The sequence below is a fragment of the Otolemur garnettii genome, unplaced genomic scaffold (assembly GCF_000181295.1).
Source record: "Otolemur garnettii isolate 467f Iridium unplaced genomic scaffold, OtoGar3 scaffold00109, whole genome shotgun sequence".
In the NCBI taxonomy this organism is placed as follows: Eukaryota; Metazoa; Chordata; class Mammalia; order Primates; family Galagidae; genus Otolemur; species Otolemur garnettii.
Genome location: NW_003852504.1, coordinates 3121096 through 3141236, shown reverse-complemented (window position 1 = coordinate 3141236; position 20141 = coordinate 3121096). Strand labels below are relative to the sequence as shown.

General features: G+C 45.8%; 1 protein-coding gene across 1 annotated transcript; it reads left to right on the top strand.

The window, feature by feature from the left end:
* Nucleotides 1-2042: 2042 nt before the first annotated feature.
* IGSF1 (immunoglobulin superfamily member 1) lies at nucleotides 2043-17231 on the top strand. Its single transcript, XM_012809621.2, has 21 exons — nucleotides 2043-2115; nucleotides 2684-2793; nucleotides 4378-4480; nucleotides 4629-4655; nucleotides 5054-5335; nucleotides 5652-5939; nucleotides 7833-8117; nucleotides 8361-8654; nucleotides 9138-9416; nucleotides 9742-9862; nucleotides 11709-11779; nucleotides 11875-11907; nucleotides 12289-12579; nucleotides 12880-13158; nucleotides 13771-14058; nucleotides 14772-15059; nucleotides 15270-15557; nucleotides 15749-16036; nucleotides 16158-16436; nucleotides 16822-16945; nucleotides 17096-17231. Exons 1-21 carry the CDS (start codon nucleotides 2043-2045, stop codon nucleotides 17229-17231), a joined length of 4227 nt encoding a protein of 1408 aa, XP_012665075.2.
* The last annotated feature ends 2910 nt before the right edge of the window (nucleotides 17232-20141 follow it).

Here is a 20141-nt window from a genome sequence, read left to right as displayed (position 1 = left end):
TCTGGATTTGAATCTTAGCTCTGCCACTTGCTGTTTGCACCGGCCTTGGGCAATTTGCTTTAATGACTATTTCAGTTTTTTCATCTGTAAAATGGGACGGATGATAATAACTATTCCATAGTGTTGCTATGGGGATGAAATGAGCTAAGGTTTATGAAGCACTTAGTGTTTGGTACTAGTGGAGTGATTTCTATACCCTGTAAATGTTTTGAAAATTGGCATGGATGTTTCCACCCAGACAGATAATAACTATCACTGCTGTATTCCAAACAACCATCCGGTTTGTTCAATTTTGCCTCCTCAATGTTTCTGTCCTCCTTCTCTGTCACCAGTGCCCTAGTTCAGGCACACAGTAACAGCAAGCTGCTTGCCATTCTCTGAACTGGTACTGTTATGCCTCACTTACTGGTCTTTTCTGCTACAATCTTCTTTGACTCCCAGGGCTTCTCCCTTTTCCAGCTTCCTCCTTCTTTTTCTCTGTTGTGATTTATCCTTAGACTACGGGCTCCTTGAGAGGAGAAACTATCATCCTCTCTGAATTGTCAGCATTCAGGCCAATGCCTGCCACAAAGTACTTAAGAGATGAGTTGAATCAGTGGCGGCTTGCTGTGTCCCAGGCACTATGTAATGCTTCGCTGAACAGTTTTCATTCAGTTCTACCCCAAACCCCTGTAAGGCAGTAAGTGCAATTATTGTCCTCATTTTATAAATATGAAAACTGAGCCTTGGCAAAGTTAAATAACTTGCCCAGAAACATATAAGTATATTTATATAGCTCTTCCGTTTGTTATACAACAATCTGCAGTTTATAATGGTGTGTAGGAGTTGAAGATGCCAGAAAGCCATCACTGATAGCACCTGATGCATGAATCTATGACACTCAATGTCCCCCATCAAAAGAGCAGTTACTCTATCTTTACATAGTGCATTCTTGAATTATTTTCCATTAAAGAATTGATAATCTTTTATGAAGGTAAAAAAAAATGTGCTTAAAGAAAAATTTGGCTATTTCTTAGCCAATTGGTCTGTGAGTCCATTGGATGCTATACTTTAATCCCATCATGTATTATATGTCAAGGTCTTTGATTAGTGTCTTATTCATGCCTTATCATTTTAAAGTCTTTCGTGGTCAACAACCTTTGTGAAAGTTGCTCTATATTACCAAAATCATGTTACTCCAAGGCAGCTTAGGAAGGCTTTATAGATTAATACTACTAGTAGTACCAGGGGCCACAACTACCATTTATTGAGCACCTACTATGTGGCAGGCCTGATGTAGCTGTGAGTTTTACCTGCATTTTTCCACTTTAGCCCTGTGAAATAGTGTCTGCTGTTTTCTTTCACAGATGGTGAATCTGGGACTCAGAGAGTTTAACTCATTTGCTTGAGGTCACACAGTTATTGAATGTAGAACCTGGACTGAAATTTAAATTTGTACGTCTCTAAAGCCTGGGCTTTTATCCAAAGCTGGTCTTTGCAGGCTGCCCAAGTAACTTAACCCTCTCTGAGCTTCAGTTTCCTCATCTGGAAAACTGGGAGAAGTAACACTTAGCTAGTAGGACTGCTATGAAGATTAGAAATGACAGCTGTCTAGGGTCCAGGGGCACATAGTAGGCATTTAAACCCTGGTGGTGGTGATGTTTGTACATAAATGAGGGCGTTAAAAAGCAAAGGAAGATCTGACATCCCCTTAAAGACTTTAGGGAGCTAGAGAGGAGGATATACAGCTTTGGCTACTTTCATAGCTGGCCTTCTCTCCTCCACAGTATGGTGACCCATTGAAACTCTGAGTGATAAGCAAGGGTGCAGGGGCCTAAACCTGGCTCCAGCCACCTCTGCAGGGAGCCGGAGAGAGGCGGGAGATGGGAGGGGCATAGAAATCTTGGTCGTCAGAAGACTGCAGGTGCCAGGCAGAGTTTCTGGAGGTGGGCTCCCAGAGCCTGGCGCAGGGAGGGGAGGAGGTTGGGGCGGGCCTACAGGCGGGCGGGGGAAGCGGGAGGCGGGACTCGGAGCGGAGAGGCTGTCCTTAGACAGCTTTTCGCATGCCGGGCAGTTTGCTGCATCTGGAGGAGCTCACTGGAGAATCTCCAACATCGGAGCGGGCCTTCAACTACCGTAAGTACCTGCAAATGAGCGCATAGCTCAGTGGCTGAGGATTAAATACCGGCCACCAGATCCTAAACAAAACCCCGAAAAGGTCTTCCTGCTGGATTTAATTCCTGTAAATCAAACTGCTCCCCAGTCTTTTCCCCCACCCTCATTCCTCACCTCTGCCTTTTCCCTTTCCTCCCCGATCCCAGACCCGCTTCACTGAGAATCTCTGGGCACTGTAGATAGTTCCCCCTTCCCGTCTCAGTCTTCCCTCCAAACCCTCAGCGGAGCATGTACCCGGCTCCCAGCTGTGCCCAACCTCTTTGATTCTTGGAGCCCTCAAAGCTATGCAGGGGGCGAGCCACTAGACATTTCGGGTATGTCACCCTCAAAAGCACTGCGGCGCTGACTAAGGGTGGGGAAAGTGCTTGGGGTGAAGTAGAAGGGGAGGGTAAAATGACTAGACAGCTGAAGTTGGGGTGGGGGTGAGGGTGGGGGTGAAAGGCCAACAATGGTAGTGGTCAATTAATCTGCAGCTTGGGGCTGTTCTCATGTCCTGGGGTATAAGATTCATTATTTGGGCTGGATATAGGTGGCATATTTTCCTTAGTGATTGAGGAGGGGTCAGACATGCTGAAAAGTCCAGCTTCCCTGACTCAACTCAACCCCCCAGGAGGCAAAGACTGTGTAGGGGTCCAAGTGGTAAGGCCCGAACCTGACTGGTATTTTCTTGGTAGAATCCCAGGGTGAAGGTTTCCCTTGGCAGGGAAATCTTGCTTCCCCCCAATAATTCCTGGCCCAAAGCTCCAGGGGAACAAAGCAACAGGGTGGTATCCAAGCCTTGGCCTGGTCCCGAGAGGAGAGAGGGCAAGGGGCTGTAGGATCTGAGAGGCAAAGAGCATATTTAGAGTCCTACACCAGTTTAATGCCCCTTTTGGAAAGAAGAAAAAATAAGCACCTTTCAAAAATGAAATGTTCACCCTGTGCCTGGCACTGTACATATATTTTTCTTGAATCCAATGCAGCAATGTTTGGTAGATAGTATTTCCTCACTTTATAGGTAAGGAAAGTTCAGAGAGGATAAATTGAGCATCCGTCAATGCAAAGTGAGAAATGAAAAAGAGAGCTGTGCCTCCTTGAATCTCTCACTGCCCAATTGTTCCCTATTGCCCAGATGTTTTCAAAATGAATCTTCCTCTCTTTCTGCTCCTCCGTCTTACCTGATGTTAGCACTGGAGCAACTTAGAGGTTGAAGATCAACCTGGAAATGCAAACTTAGTCCCTTTCTCTGTTCTGGGAGCTGCCATTACCCTACTCCCCTGACCTAAGATTAAACAGCTAGGGTCAGCCAGGACCTCAGACTTGGTATGTATAGAGAGTTGGTGGAGGAGAATGAGCTTGAGTTGAGAGGCCCGAAAGCTCAGGGGTCTACTTTATGTATATGCAGGTCCTATGATCAACAGTGACTTCTGGAAAAATCCAAAGGCCTCCCTGAACTCAAGTATCTGTCATAATCCCTGAAATTCAAACAGTTCCATTTTCCTTAGGGACAATGAAAAAAGCTGCTTAGCTATTACAGGCAGCTAATGAATCATTTATACCTTACATTAATTAGCTCAACCAGCTCGATTCCCCAACACTGCTTGAGTGGGGGTATTGAGCTTTTAGGGGTAAGCAATAAAAATGAGAGTAATGTTGGATCTGAAGCAGTCTGTAGAAGGGAAGGTTTCCAAGGGATGAGATAAGAGGGGTGAGGGGGGCAGGGAGTTAAATAGTAGTTTTAGATTATGGGTCTTGGAGTTAAACAAGGATTTGGATTTGGGTACTAATATTTAACATCTTTTGATTTTTGGAAAATTACACATTCTCTCCAAGCCTCAGCTTCTTCATCAGAAAAATGGAGATAGTATTAGTGTTTCCTTTGCTAGGTTGTTGGAGAATCAGTGTGTTTGACTAAAGAATTTGAAAAGATGACTCTCTGAATCTCCCATCTCCCCATCCCATGGGCTTTCATCGGCCTTGTTTTAGGTCACTTCTGGGCCTCTGAGATCCAGGGACAAATAGACATTTTAACAAATCTGGCATCTTAGATACCAGCAAAGACCTTGGGTGGGAGGATGAGAAAGTGAGGCTAAGAGGCAAGGAGAGAAAGTGACAGGTGACCTAGGCATAGTCTGCGTGCCTGTGAGGGAGTGGCATGTAGGGTTGTCAAGTGTAGTTTAGTGATCTAAACTAAACATTAAGGAGCAGGACAAGTCCCCTGACAAAAAACAGTTCTGCTTTTAGATCCTACCACCTGCTGAGGAGAAAAACCCTTCAAGATCCAGAGCCCCACCAGGGGAGGGGGGCACCATGCTGGGGACGTTCACTATCTTGCTCTTTTGCATTGGTGAGTACCAGAAGGGGTGAGGGGCAAGTGACCCTGTCATAAGTATGTCTATAAATGGTTACCTTGGGGAGGGAGAGGGAAGTATTGAGATTTAAGGGCAGGGTGGGGACAAGGAAGGAACTCATCTTTACAGAGTCTCTCTTTTCAGGGCTGAGTTTGGGTATGACATCAATAGGTAAGTGAGTTCTGCCCCCTCAGGTACCTTCCTTCCCAAAGGATTGAAGACAATGGCCTGCTTTCAAGATCCTGGACACAACAGCTTTGAGACCCCAAATACAGATTGGGCTGGTTGGGAATCAGAGTTAAGGACTTGGTTTCCCATAGAATAGGGAAGAACTTTATCTCAGATGGAAAGGAAGCCAGACTTGCACTTTATTCCCTGACTCATCTGGATTCCTTTAACAAATATCCTGGGGTTTCTACTTCATGTCCCCCAGGAGCTGATATTCCTATTCTCAGGAGAAGGCAAAAAGAGGGATCTGGGGTGAGGCTAATTTTAAGGGACATTATGGGCACATTATGGGAGGGAGAGGGTTAGACTGTTCATGTCTTTGTGATCTTTGGGAATGACAGAGATGGAACCGCAACCGGAGCTGTGGATAGAGTCCAACTACCCTTATGCCCCTTGGGAGAACATCACGCTTTTTTGCCGAAGCCCCTCTCGGCTATCGAGCAAGTTCCTGCTGCTGAAGGATAAGACACACATGACCTGGATCCGCCCTTCCTACAAGACCTTCCAAGTTTCCTTCCCCATAGGTGCCCTTACTGAGTCCAACACAGGTCTTTACAGGTGCTGCTACTGGAAAGAGACAGGCTGGTCAAAACCCAGTAAAGTTCTAGAGTTAGAGGCACCAGGTAAGAAGACAGAGATAGATATTTAGCAATAAGCGCCAGCTCCTGGGATTCAAATTTGCCTTCCCAGGGCTGGGTTTGTTTAATTCATTTATTCATTTACCTCAAATGCATGCATTCCACAGTTAGTAAATAAGCACCTACTCTGCATTTAGCAATGCATAGTGAGGATGAAGACTCTGGAACAGAGATGGGAGAAGGAGGGATGGCAAACAAGAATCTTACAGGGAAGACTTGAAGTAGAGCTCTCCTCCGCTGCTCCCCAGGCAAGCAACACTACCCTTGTTCTACCTAATTCCAATGCATTCTTTCCTTCCAGGCCAGCTTCCCAAGCCCATCTTCTGGATCCAGGCTGAGACCCCCCCTCTTCCTGGATGTAATGTGAACATCCTTTGCCATGGCTGGCTGCAGGATTTGGTGTTCATGCTGTTTAAAGAGGGATATGAAGAGCCTGTGGATTACCAGGTCCCAACAGGGACAATTGCCATATTCTCCATTGACAGCATGACACCTGAGGACGAAGGGGTTTACATCTGCCGCACTCATATCCAGATGCTCCCTACCCTGTGGTCAGAGCCCAGCAACCCCCTGAAGCTGGTTGTAGCAGGTGGGTGTGGCCACGGCTGCTGGCATCTGACAATTGTTATCCCAGGGATCATGGCTGGTTGAGGCAGTTTCTGATTTTACAGTGCCTAGGCCCTGCAAAGCACATGAGCTAGAGTCATTTGACATGTTGAAATACAAATTAGAACTACATATGCTACAAGACAGAGGCCTGAGAGCAGATCATTTGGCTAATGAGTTAGCCCAGCCAACAGTCCAGAAGCTTTAGCTCATCATAGCTTTGTTGTTCTCTACTTGTTGAATATCATGCATCATTCACTCATTCAACTAATATTTATTGAGCACCCAAATATGTGCCAGGCACTGCCATTGCAGTCTTATAAATAGATTTTTAAAATTTTAAGTGTATTTTACTTGTGATTATTATTTTTAAATGCAGAAAATAGAATAAATTGCTAGTGCTGGTGAGTAAAAAAAAAAAAAGCAAATAAGAAAGAAAGTGATAGCTCATATTTAAAAAATGGCTTTATAAATTACTCTGGTCCAAAATCAGCAGAGCCAGTAAGGCAGCACCAAGCTTGCAACACAGAAGAAAGCTCCCTGAAATGTCAAATGCCTCAGACACACCTCAGGCTCAACTGTCCCACCCCCTGGCCTGGAGGCCTCTAGATGAAATTGGCCACATTTGCTTTTGTCCCCTCATTAAACTAAATAGGCTTCTTTCCCCCAGAAAGTACCCTGGATATTGAAACAGTAATCCTGGGTTTCACTTCCACCTCTGACACTGCCTCCCTGTGTGATCATGAGCAAGTCACTTTACCTCTCTGTGCTTTGATTTCCTCCACTCCAAAAATAGGATAAAGTATCCATCTGACCTACTTTATAATTCCCCTCTGTGCCTCAGTTTCCTTATCTGCAAAATTGGTATTATAAAAATGCCTACCTCACAGGGTTGTTGTGAGGATTTCCCTAATTATAACATATGTACAGTGCCTGGCATATAAGTTCTCAATAAATGGCAGATATTAATTTTATTAGTATAGCTTTTTATTGAGGATCAAAGCACAAAGGACTGTCTGTCTGAACGGTGTGTATGGATTTTTGTCGTACACATTCCCTTTCAGCATAGATTCTGCTAACACATACTTTCATAATTACCTGTACACCAGTGGCCCCCATTAGTCCATGAACCATGAACTTTTTGCTTTCAGGGACTGTCTTCTTTACTGACATATGCCTAGGACCACATGATGCCTGACACAACTTAAATGCTCAATGAGCATATGACAGAGCTGATCCTTCCATAATGGATGGGTGGTGTACCTGGGATTGATGTTGGGATAAGAAGGTGTAGTATGGAGATGAGGTTTGCCTTCACTTTGATAGTACAATCCTCTTGAAGGAACAATCCATGGAAATTAGGGCATTGTTCCATAAACGGAGATTTCTTTGGGTTGCAGAGTTTTTGGCCAAACTCTCCTATGAAGGCTTCTTTCAATCTCATGTTGGAAGTAGGGTCTTAAAGTGAGCTTAATGCATTCAAAACCTCTACTTAATATTGAAGTGGTATTTATGTTTAGCAGAAATGGAATCAAAGACATTTTCAAAGGTTTGGTTTTTCTGATGGTTGGAAGAACTACATTTGGCATTTCAGGGACCTAAAGATACAGGGAATTATGGATGTAGATATTCTGCTGAGACAACCCCATACTTGTTTACAGCTCAGTGGAGCTGAAAGAGTTTGGAGAAAGGGTAGGGGCAGAAGTGAATCTACTCTTAATTATATCCTAGAGGCGGCAGAGATCAAAGGAAGGAAGAAAAAGGAGACGATAACTTCAGCTACCACTTCATGTCCAAATAAACTAGGGAAATAGAAACCGAAAACAGTAGGAAAGACTTATTATACCTCTAACTTCGGGGTCTCTTCCCTTTTTAGGACTCTACCCTAAACCAACTCTGACAGCCTATCCTGGTCCCATCATGGCACCTGGAGAAAGCCTGACTCTTAGGTGCCAAGGGCCAATCTATGGAATGACCTTTGCTCTAATGAGACTTGAAGACCTGGAGAACTCCTTTTACCACAAGAAGTCAATAAAAAATGAGGCGTATTTCTTCTACCGGTCATTGAAGATCCAAGATACTGGACATTACCTCTGTTTTTACTATGATGGGTCATATAGGGGTTCACTCCTTAGTGATGTCCTGAAAATCTGGGTCACCGGTAAGAGAGGGGTATGCCATGAAATCTATATTAGGGGCTAAGGATATAAAACTCCCTCTGGGCCCCCTTCAGTATCTAATCATGCAGCCAAGGCTAACAGTGGAGACGGGATCAGAATTTGTGCAACTGGGCTTAGGCAGGGATATTTTAAAAATGGACTGGAGAAAGTAGAGGAAAAGAATCCTAAGTAATGGGAGGGAGATGTTAGATGATTAGTCTTTTATATTTTGGGTCTCATCCTAGACGCATTCCCCAAGACCTGGCTATTTGCTCGGCCCAGTCCTGTGGTCCAAGTGGGTCAGAACGTGAGTCTGCGGTGTCGAGGACCGGTGGATGGAGTGGGTCTTGCACTCTATAAGAAAGGAGAAGACAAACCACTTCAGTTTTTGGATGCCACCAACATCATTAACAACAAGTCATTCTCTCTCAACAATGTCACCTACAGTGATTCTGGCTTCTATAGCTGCCAATATCTTCTCACCTGGAAGACCTCCATTAGGATGACATCACACAACTCCGTGGAGCTTTTGGTTGTAGGCAAGTGCTAACAAGTGTGTTTGTCATCAACCTGTTTGTTTTTTTCTATCATCATTAGAGTGTTATTAGAAGAACCTAGTGGCCTTGTACCCTCTTGGGGCTATAAGCCACGGAAAAACACACTAGAAGGATGATGTAGAACTTTCTCCAAAAACATTAGGGACCTCCTCTCCCAGGATCATTCCTCAAGTCCTAGCTCTCAGCATGGCCCAGCCCCATTGACCCATGGAAAAGTCATTTTCCTTCAGGCTAGAGGAAGCTTACAGGTATGAGGTCTTCATTATTAAAGGTAGAGAACCCGAAGTCATTAGAGCACCAAGGTGTGGGCAAAAGAATTCCAGTGCACAGTTACATTTTGAAGCTACTGATCAAGTGGACATGGAAAAGAAGAGAAGACCAAATAGGGAGCTCAGAAACTTTTGGTAGGGTAGGAGTTACTGGATTTAAGTTCACTTCTAACTCTGGTTTCTGAATTGGTTTCAGATAAACCCCCCAAACCCACCCTGTCAGCTTGGCCTAGTACTGTGTTCAAGCTAGGAAAGTCCATCACCCTTCAGTGCCGAGTATCTCAGCCAGTACTTGAATTTTCTCTGGAATGGGAAGAAAGGGAAAAATTCCAAAAATTTTCAGTGGATGGAGACTTCATAATCAGTAATGTTGATGGGAAAGGCACAGGGACCTACAGTTGCAGCTATCGCATAGAGGCATATCCTAACATCTGGTCACATCGCAGTGAGCCTCTGAAGTTGATGGGACCAGCAGGTGAGAGGATAACTCTTCAACAGAATGCCCCTCCAGACTCTAAGGATCCCAGAGCAGTTCCCAGAAAGATGAGAAGGGGAGTCAGGGACTTGGAAGTCAGGGCCCTTGGGTTTCGGCACCTTTTCCCTTGAAGTTGTCTCATAATCCCTCAAAAATAGTGAGCAGGATCCTTTCAAGACTCCCATTCACTGTTAAAAAGAAGACCACTTTTGCCTCACCTTCCCCATATAAGCATTCTCAGTAACTAGCTCCTCCTCCCCCAATGAATGTATTTACCTGCCCCTGTCCCCATCAAGGCCCAGCTTCTGGTCTTCTCTGGCCACAGGCTTTCTCACCTGGAATTACGTTCTGAATGAAGCTATCAGGTTGTCAATAATCATGCAGCTTGTTGCCTTGCTGGTGGTATTGCTGTGGATAAGGTGGAAGTGTCGGAGACTCAGAATCAGGTAACTGTCATCTCCCAATCCCCCATTCCCCAACCTAGCTGACTCTCAGAAATAGGTCATTCCCCCAGTGGAGACAAGCCACCAGAACACATCCTATACATCCCCACCTTCTGGGCTTTGGAGACAAAACTTTCTCACCCCAACTATTTCTCTTTCACCTCACAGAAGGGTCAGCACCCAAGCCAGAGGGTGGAGAAGTGCATAATTCTTAGAGATTGGAGAAGTAATCAGAACTACATTTGCTGACATCTCCCCTCCAAGGGGGGCACCTAAATCTCCCCCCCAAACTACTCTATTAACTTTGTCTGTACTTTTTCCCTTCTAAGAAGCCATGCTGTCCTATCTCCCAAGTTGTTATGCAACTCTCATCCCAACTTTTCACCCTTACTCCTGACTGTCAAGGGCTAAAGAGCTTTGTGGTCTATTCTAGTTGCCTTAGAAACCAGTCTCTCTGCCACTCTGGTCTCCAACCACATGCACAGAGCATTATGGGAATATAGTCTTGACCTGGATGAGCATCCGATGAGGCAATGTATGGGGATAGGGAATCAGACTGTTTCCTCTCCCCCACAAACTGGCAAGTCAAAAAGATTCTCCTGCCATTTCCTTTCATCCTTTGGTGTCCTCTGGGGCACCTCTCTGATACCCATGGCTTGTGCTCAGACTACTCCGCTTGGGAATAAGAAGATAAATGACAGCTCCTAACCTGGTGGGGACCTCAGCTCCTGAATACCTTACCTGCTTCCCCCGACTCCCTGCTTCTGGCTGTACCCCATCCCCTATTATAATTATAGACTTTGTGTGTCTAGTAGTATTCAATACACAATGTATGATGACTATGATTATGTGTGTCTGTGTTTTCCACTGGGATCTGAGGGACAGAGTGCTTGGGCAACCAGCGGGGAGCTACCTAAGACTTCTGAAAAATTCACCACCTTTCAAATTTTCAAAAAGTTTCAGTGGTGGTCAAGTTCAAGTTCTTCCAGAATCTGTCCTGAGTCCCATACACATTAGGGTCACCACCACAACAGGGGATTAGAAGAAAATGTAGATCTATGTACCTGATGCCAGCCTAGGGCCATTGCAACAAAGGATAAGATCAGAAACTAGAAAAAGTAGTTTGAAAAGGCACGTTTTCCTGACCAGGAAGACAGGTCAGTTTTTGCTAAGTAGAAATTGTCAAATAGCCTTTTACTTCATATTCTCTAATTGTACAGGACCAATAACCCAAAGTTGTGTACATTTCTAGTCATAATCTGGGTGGGGGAGAGGGATCTCACTTTCTGACAACCTTAGCTCAGCACTGACAATCTTCCAGTAATTCATTGAGGTTACCTAAACAACCCTTCCATAACAAAAGCTGGTGAGGCAGGTCTGTCTGAGGATCAATACTGCCATAGTGACAACTGTTTCCAAACTTAAACTTGACGATGGAGAAATACTAGAGGTTTCTCCTTCTGCCCCTATACCCACTACCCAGAACTGCTGGTCACACTGAGCTCCAGGGGTTCTGAAAGCTGGAGATAATACCAAAGCATTTCACATCTGGTATCTCAGCTCCAGCAACAGTCTAACTGGGGTCCATGGGGAGCTGACATATGATATAGGCTGAGGAGGAGGGTAGGGCAGGTGGGCACGTGAGTCATAAAAGTACAAGAAGTTTGTAGGTGGTGAGGCCCTCAAAAAGAAAAGTCATCAATGTCAGAAAAGATTAGGTCCCATTGTCCTGACAATATTCAGTCCCTATTGGGTAATGAGTAAGCCAATGACATAAATTGCTGCCCCCTTCTCTCCGCCCTCCCCCTAATCTCAGCAACTCCTCTCATCTCTTTTCTGGTCTCGCTAGAGAAGCCTGGTTGCTGGGAACAGCTCAAGGGGTCACCATGCTCTTCATAGTCACAGCCCTCCTCTGCTGTGGTGAGTACAGGGGGTGGAGAAGGGGCCTGGGCAGAAGGCCGGGGAGAAGTCCTGAGGGGGATGGGGCTGAGCCCTGGCAGCAATTTCTTTTGCAGGACTGTGCAATGGGGTATTGACAGAAGAGACTGGTGAGTTTTTCCTGCTCCAGACTAGGACATTCCTCCCTGGAGATCTGAAATAACTACGGAGTGTCAGTGTCAGTGGCCAGGGAGTGACTGGTTGGGAGGGAAGGACAGCCAGGAAGGGGCACTTGCTAAAGCTGCTGGCAAAATTCAGCCTCCAACTCTGCCTTTCTGCCTGCAAAATTTCCCCCAAGCTTCTGCACTTTTCTGAGGCTCAGCTGAGACATCCACTTCCCCTTTTCCCAGCACCTGAGGAAGGAAAGAAGGAAAGGGTTTGGATTGGGGTTGAAAGGGGAGGTGGGCAGTGTAATCTAAGTTGGAAGCTCAAGGGCAAGGAGAGGGGGGAGACGGATCAGAGGATGGCTTCATTAATTCTGCTGTTTCTAGAAATAATCACGCCAACCCCTAAGCCTGAGCTGTGGGCAGAGACCAACTTCCCTCTCGCCCCGTGGAAGAACTTAACTCTTTGGTGCAGAAGCCCTTCTGACTCAACTAAGGAGTTTGTGTTGCTGAAGGACGGGACCGGGTGGATCGCAACTCGCCCGGCCTCTGAGCAAGTCCGGGCTGCCTTTCCCCTTGGCGCCCTGACCCAGAGTCACACCGGGAGCTATCACTGCCATTCATGGGAGGAGATGGCTGTGTCAGAACCCAGTGAGGCACTTGAACTGGTGGGGACAGGTAAGAAAGGGTGGACAGTCCTTCCAGAGGGATCCCCAGTACCCCTGGGACTCCAACGCTGTTCCGGGAGTGGGGGGATGATGCAGAGATTCTCGGAGCCCAAAGGGCTGTGCTGCATGGAGGCAAGGAGGGGTACTGAAATGGGGGTGGGAGCGGGAAAGAGAATGAGAGGAGACTGGGAGGAAAAGCCAAGGGACAGTCCAGAGCGGGTTTCTTTATTTGCTGACAAAGTGACACCAAGGGTCACATCTGGGCACTTCTAAACTTCTGACTCCTTTTCCACCCTACTTTGTTTTCCAGACATCCTCCCCAAACCTGTCATTTCTGCCTCCCCCCCAGTTCGGGGCCAGAAGCTGCAAATCCAGTGCAAAGGATGGCTGGAAGGCATGAGCTTTGCTCTGTATAAAGAGGGAGAGCAGGAACCTATCCAGCAACTTGGTTCTGTCGGGAGAGAAGCCTTCTTTACAATCCAAAGAATGGAGGATAAAGATGAAGGCAATTATAGCTGCCGCACTCACACTGAAAAGCGCCCCTTCAAGTGGTCTGAGCCCAGTGAGCCCCTGGAGCTTGTTATAAAAGGTAGAGCTGAAAAGGGTGTGTGAGGAAGGAGTGGGAGGTAAAGCCCTGGGTCAGACACCCCTCTCCCCACAGCAAACTTTGCTGCTGGTCCTAGGAGCTTGTGTCCAATCTTAGAGCCAGGCAGGCGTGGCACTGGGAGTGCCAGGGCCTCTGGCTGCACGATATTAATAGCCATAATTGTTATTAATAGCTTGGGTTTGTGGAGGGTGATTTAATTTTTCTAATTATTTTCACATCGATTATCTCATTTAGCTATAGAGGAACTTTTCAAGGGAGGTGAGACAGGTAGTTCCCCCACCTCTTGTCCAAATGGGCAAACTGAGGCTCAGAGAACCAGAAGAACCCCAAAGAAAATTCATTCTTTTTGCTAGCCCCCATTGCCTGCCCTGATGACAGCAAGGACTTGGAGGTGGTGAGGGCTAAGGGTGAGGGGTTCCTGTGTGAGAACTGTATCTGCAAAGCAGGGTCCCCTTGATTTTTAACTGCACTTACTTCTGAATGAAACACTATAGATAGCAGAGCCACTTCCTAGAACCAATATTTGCCATATTTGCTTTCTTTCATTTTTTTCTTAATTTGGTCTTGTGTTTTGTTTTGGGTTCTCCCCTCTAGAAATGTACCCCAAGCCCTTCTTCAAGACTTGGCCCAGCCCTGTGGTCACCCCTGGTGCCCGAGTGACTTTCAATTGCTCCACCCCGCTCCAGCGCATGAGCTTTATTCTTTACAAAGATGGAAGTGAAATAGCATCCAGCGACAAGTCTTGGACCAGTCCTGGAGCCAGTTCAGCTCACTTTCTGATCATTTCTGCGGGCATTGGTGATGGAGGGAATTACAGCTGCCGCTATTATGACTTAGCTATCTGGTCTGAGCCCAGCGACCCTGTGGAGCTTGTGGTGACAGGTCAGGAGGGGGGGAAATCCAGGTAGATGTGGTGCCAACCCTAGGACGGTGGGTAGAAGGGCTGTCAGTGTGAAAGAGAGAAATCCTTTTTCTAAAAGGCTGCGAAAGTGGTTAGGACAGTAGCTGGCACATGGTGAACAGTGCATGGAGGACAGCTGCTCCTGTTAGTATTACAGGGAAAAGAGACAAAGAAGAGGGGGAGGCAAGCAGTTCGCTTCTGGAGAAAGAAATGAGGCAGATGGGGGTTGCCCAATCCCAGGACCTCAGCGCCTGGCCCCATTTCTGAAATCTTTCTGTGGCTTGGCATTGATCTTTGGGGTTAATGTCCACTTTTTCTTTAGCTAATTGGTCATAGATTGGAGGGCTGGATGGCCCTCAAGAAATGGGAGAAGAGCTTGTCATTACAAATGACGCTTTTCAAAGCTAATTTAATGTCATAGGGAAATGTTCACAATATAAAGTTAAGTGAAAAATAACAGATTCCACTGAGTCCCAGTTATGTAAGCAGTCATAGCTCCATGGACATGGGCATGTATCCAGAGCATATAAAGAATTATCATTGCATAGTAGAATTATGATTTCTGTTAGTTCTTTTTCTGTGTCTTCTAATTTTCCACAATAAGCATATATTGTTTCTTATAATAACACTAAAAAAAGATACTTGTATAATGTAAGGGGTAAGCTTCTCTAATGCTGTGATCTCTGAATTTCAGAGTTCTACCCCAAACCCACTCTCCTGGCAAAACCAGGTCCTGTGGTGCTTCCTGGGAAGAATGTGACACTGCACTGCCAAGGGACTTTCCAGGGCATGAGGTTCGCCCTTCTACAGGAGGGAACACAGGTTCCCTTACAGTCCCAGAGTGCCTCGGGAAACTCAGCTGACTTCCTCCTGCACACTGTTGGAGCAGAGAACTCTGGGAACTATAGCTGTATCTACTATGAGACGACTATGTCAAACAGGGGCTCGTATCGCAGTATACCCCTTATGATCTGGGTGACTGGTAAGAACCGACAAGACCTGGGGTTGGGATAGAGACCATTGGAGTAGGGGCTAGGGAGGGTAATCCATTCTGGAAGGATAACCTGTGCCATGGAGGGAAACTATTGTATGCAGGAGGAGAAAGACAAAGGGTTAATTCTGGGTGTGATAAGTTTCCATACTGACCAGATCTTTGTTTCCATACTGACCACGTCTTTGGTCTTTTTCTTAGACACATTCCCCAAGCCATCATTGTTTGCTGAGCCCAGTTCTGTGGTCTCCATGGGGCAGAACGTGACTCTCTGGTGCCAAGGGCCAGTCCATGGAGTGGGGTACATTCTGCACAAAGAAGGAGAAGCCACTTCTCTGCAGCTCTGGGGACCCACCAGTAACAATGGGGCATTCCCCATCACCAATATATCTGGTGCTAGCATAGGGCGTTACAGCTGCTGCTACCACCCTGATTGGACCAGCCCTATCAAGATACAGCCTAGCAACACCCTGGAACTCATAGTCACAGGTAAGGGGAAGATGCTCTGAGGTGGGCATGGTAATGCAGAAAGGAGGGAATAGACTGGTTTGTGGCAGATAGTTTTCAAAGAGATCAAGGAAAGGCAAGCAATAGTCTTGCCACTTTACTGAACAGGGATGCTGGGGATAATGCATTGGGAAGTGACCTCTTCTCTCTGACCAGGAATCAATTTTTTCCAGGCTTACTCCCCAAACCCAGTCTATTGGTCCAGCCTGGTCGCATAGTGGCCCCTGGAGAAAATATGACTTTTCAATGTCAAGGAGAACTGCCAGACTCAACATTTGTCCTGTTGAAAGAGGGGACTCAAAAGCCCTTAGAGCAACAGAGGCCAAGCGGGTACAGGGCTGACTTCTGGATGCCAGCAGTGAGAGGTGACGATTCTGGGATCTATAGCTGTGTTTATTATTTGGACTCTGCTCCCTTTGCCGCTTCAAATCACAGTGACTCCCTGGAGATCTGGGTGACTGGTAAGGTCCTGGAGACTTCAATAGAAGATTTAGATTGCATAGCTGTTAGTAGTTACAAATAAGGGGTAAAGGGCTACACTCAGGACCACTTCTTCTAACTGTATGTACTTGTCTATTGCAGATAAGCCCCCTAAACCCTCTCTGGCAGCCTGGCCCAGTACTGTGTTCAAGCTAGGAAAGGATATCACCCTTCAGTGCCGAGGACCCCTGCCAGGTGTGGAATTTGTCCTAGAGCATGATGGAGAAGAAGCACCTCAGCAGTTCTCAGAGGACGGAGATTTTGTCATCAACAATTCAGAAGGAAAGGGCATTGGAAACTACAGCTGCAGCTACCGCCTGCAGGCCTACCCTGATATCTGGTCGGAGCCTAGTGATCCCTTGGAGCTGGTGGGGGCAGCAGGTAAGAGTATAACCCTTCCATTGTCCTAGCATGACACACTGGGATTCCAGGGATAGTCCCTGTAGAGAGAGCTCAGATCAAGAGGGGAGAAGTTTTAGAGTCAGAGATCCCAAATGTATCATTTTTCTCCTAAGGATGGTGAGGTGGGGGGACCTCAGATTCACTCCAAGATAGTGGGATTCTTTCAAGGTCCCATCCTCCCAAGGGAAAGAGGGCTGCTTCTGCATCAGCACAAGCTCTGCCACCAGCCACCTCTCTGCAGTCTGGACATATGACTCCCCCAATAACCCTAGAGGAGGCCAAAGTGAGGGTGCACCACAAGAGCAAGGAGAACATGCCCATGCTAACCTCTGTGGCTTTGACTTCTGCTCTTTTATCACCCCAGGGCCTGCTGCTCAGGAGTGTACCGTGGGGAACATTGTCCGAAGTAGCCTGATCGTGGTGGTTATTGTAGCCTTGGGTGTGGTGCTAGCCATAGAGTGGAAAAAGTGGCCTCGACTCCGAACCAGGTAAGTAAATGCCTCATCTTGGCCTCCTTCTGTGAACCGAGTGCTGCTGGGAAAATAATGATCCAAATATTCCCCTAGCATCTGAGCCCCACCATGCGATCTGTCTTCAGGTCTGGATTCTCCCTTAGTTACACCTTTTCCTTTACACAGGGGCTCAGAGACGGATGGAAGAGACCAGACCATAGCCCTGGAAGAGTGTAACCAAGAAGGAGAACCAGGAACCACCACCAACTCTCCCTCATCGACCTCTCAAGGGATCTCTGTGGATCTGCCAGTCCCTGTATAATATAATCTCCTTTACAAGAGCTTTCCTCTTCTCTCTCTTTTACCCTCGTAGACATGTAAATATGACTGGTTACCCTAAGAATCAGCCCCATCTACTACTCCTTGGTCTTTAATCACCTGAGCTGGGTCAAGGGAATTTTGGAAGTTGAGAGCTCTATCAGTTTGAGATGTTTCCCCAAGAGAGATTCCCCACCCCTATAACTTCTCACTGTACTGATTTTGTGGTGCATGAAATTCTATTAAAAATGTGTTCTTCTCAATAAAGAGAGTATTCACTATTTAACTGCAATAACTATGGTAGTGGTCTTCTATTGATACCCTGTTCACTAACACCTTAGAAGAAATGATATATTGGAGCTGACCTCCAAGGCAGAATAAGAGAGCACGTGGCTACTTATACAGCAAAAGGAGTTCAAGGTTGGAGCTGTAAAGGTGGGAGGGCTCCAAAATAGGTACTTCCCAATTTAGTTTGACATGATGTGGTCCCTAAACAGAGTGTCCTTTTGTTTTCCACCCCATTATTGACTGACTGAATGAATGAGTGAATGAATGAGTGGCAGTGTTCTCTACAAGCTAACTCTGAGGAGGTCAAACACCTAATTTACATCCTTTTCACCATGTTACTTTTATTTATTTATTTTTTGAGACAGAGCCTCAAGCTGTCACCCTAGGTAGAGTGCCATGGCTTCACTGCTCACAGCCACCTCCAACTCCTGGGCTCAAGCGAGTCTCTTGCCTCAGCCTCCCAAGTAGCTGGGACCACAGGCGCCTGCCACAACACCCGGCCATTTTTTGGGTGCAGCCATCATTGTTGTTTGGCGGGTCCGGGCTGGATTCGAACCTGCTACCTTAGGTGTATGTGGCTGGCACCTTAGCTGCTTGAGCCACAGGCGCTGAGCCCATGTTACTTTTAGATACCACAGTGCACCTACTTTCAAATAGTCATATTGGCCCTCGGCAGAGCTTTGAAACTGACAAAGTGTGCTCTGTGGCCCTTACCTAGCAATCACAATGTGTAAATTAATTTACAGTCAAGTACAAATAATTGACCAAAGCTGATACTTTCCCCCTCCCTTAAGAGAGTTCTGTTTTTTCCCGAAGGAATGGGCATCTAACAGTGGGATCTCAGGGAACAAGTAAGCAGGTGAAGTGAGGGTTTGGAGCAGGGGACTTGCCAGTGTTCCCTCCCAAGACCCCAAATGGGGGCTGGCTCTCATTCTCAGTCCCTGACTTTTCTCCCTGGATCAGGATGAGTGGGAATTCAGTATGCATTAGGTTGTTTGGATTGGGGGAGAGGCTTATCTAGTTCCTTGAACCTTGGTTAAGATATCAGAACAATTGACCTACAAGTCCTATAGGAGGTCAATTTTGACCTAAAGTTCCTTGATTCCCAGCACTGTTTAATTCTAAACTAATGTTTTTCAATAGAACAATGTACAAGGGTACAGCACCTAGTGCGCTATTTATCCCTGATTACAAGAAAGTTTAAAACGCAGCTCCTATATTCTTGATTAGAAAGCGTGTTTACCCAGGAAGTTAATGAAAAAAATATATCCCATTTCCCTTAATCCTTACAGAATGAAACACTCTGAGTATTATAGACTAATTTGTATTAAGCTCTTTGGAATGTAGGAGTACAAAGTCCCACTCTGATTTCCATTTATGAGATTCTATTAGTCGCTTATATGTGTACTAATTTCTTATGGTGTTTCTAAAAATTGCATTTCAAAATTGCTTTTACATTTGAATTTAGCCAAACCTAATCGTTGCTTTTTGATGAACACCACTTTCTGCCCTCAAACTCTCCATCCCTAATCCTCAATCAAGCCGTATGCTTTGAACAAGGAAAGAAGTCCCATCCTTGGCCCTTGGTTTCAGGATAAATGTCCTTTGATCAGATCTGATACTGTTTTCTGATCTTTGGGTCTTCCAACGTATATATTGTCAAGGCTAGTGGCAGAGCTGTACAAGTTAGCAAGTGATCACTTAATTGCTTTAGCTGTTCTCTGAGGGAAAGAGAAAAGGGAAGAAAAGAGCAGAGGACCAAGGACTGAAATTTTGAGAAGCCTATGAGTGAGAAAAGCAGGGAAAAGATCTGAAAAACATGACAGGAAAGGACTTTTGTGAAATCCAGTTGCTGAACTGGGGACTTCTTTTGCCAAGAGGATTCAGAGATACTCTCACAATCAGAGAAAATTCTGATAAAGCTTTTAGTGAGAAACAAATAGTGAGAAATATTGTGACACTGGACTGTTTGTTGGCTTTCTAAAAACACATATACTGTTTTTCCACTTAGAGAACCAAGTTCTACGTGTTTTAGAAGGAGAAAAATAGTTGTCAATTAACTATGAAATACTTAAAGACAAAGGGTGGCTTTGGGATTTAACTTTCCTACTCACTGTCAGAGCTATCTCAATGAATTAAGTACCTATTTATAATGCAACAGTCGTCACAAACTATCTCAATGAATTAAATATCTATTTATAATGCAAACGTAGCTTGTTGCTGACAATTCTCCACATGGTATGTTTTTTCAACCTGGTTGCCATGGGAATCAGTCCCTTTACCTCTGGCTGGCCTCTAATCATCATCCTAGCATCACGTAATTTCTGGGAAATGGAATCGCAATTAGGGCGGAATGAACCTTTGAGAGGAGAATTGTCTCTGGGACTTCAAGGGAAAAAAAGACCAAAGACCTCTCCCCAGTTCTAAAAATCAAATGTAAATTACCTTGGATCCTTGTGCTCACATACCCTTGGCTCCAGCATCTCAGAGCTACAAAGATTGTCAAGGTGGTTTGACCCATCCTTCGCCCAGGACAGAATCTCTTTTATAGCAAAGATGCTAGGCAGACACACAGCCTCTTCTTGGATATCTCCAAAGATAAGGAGATCACCACTTCATGAGACAA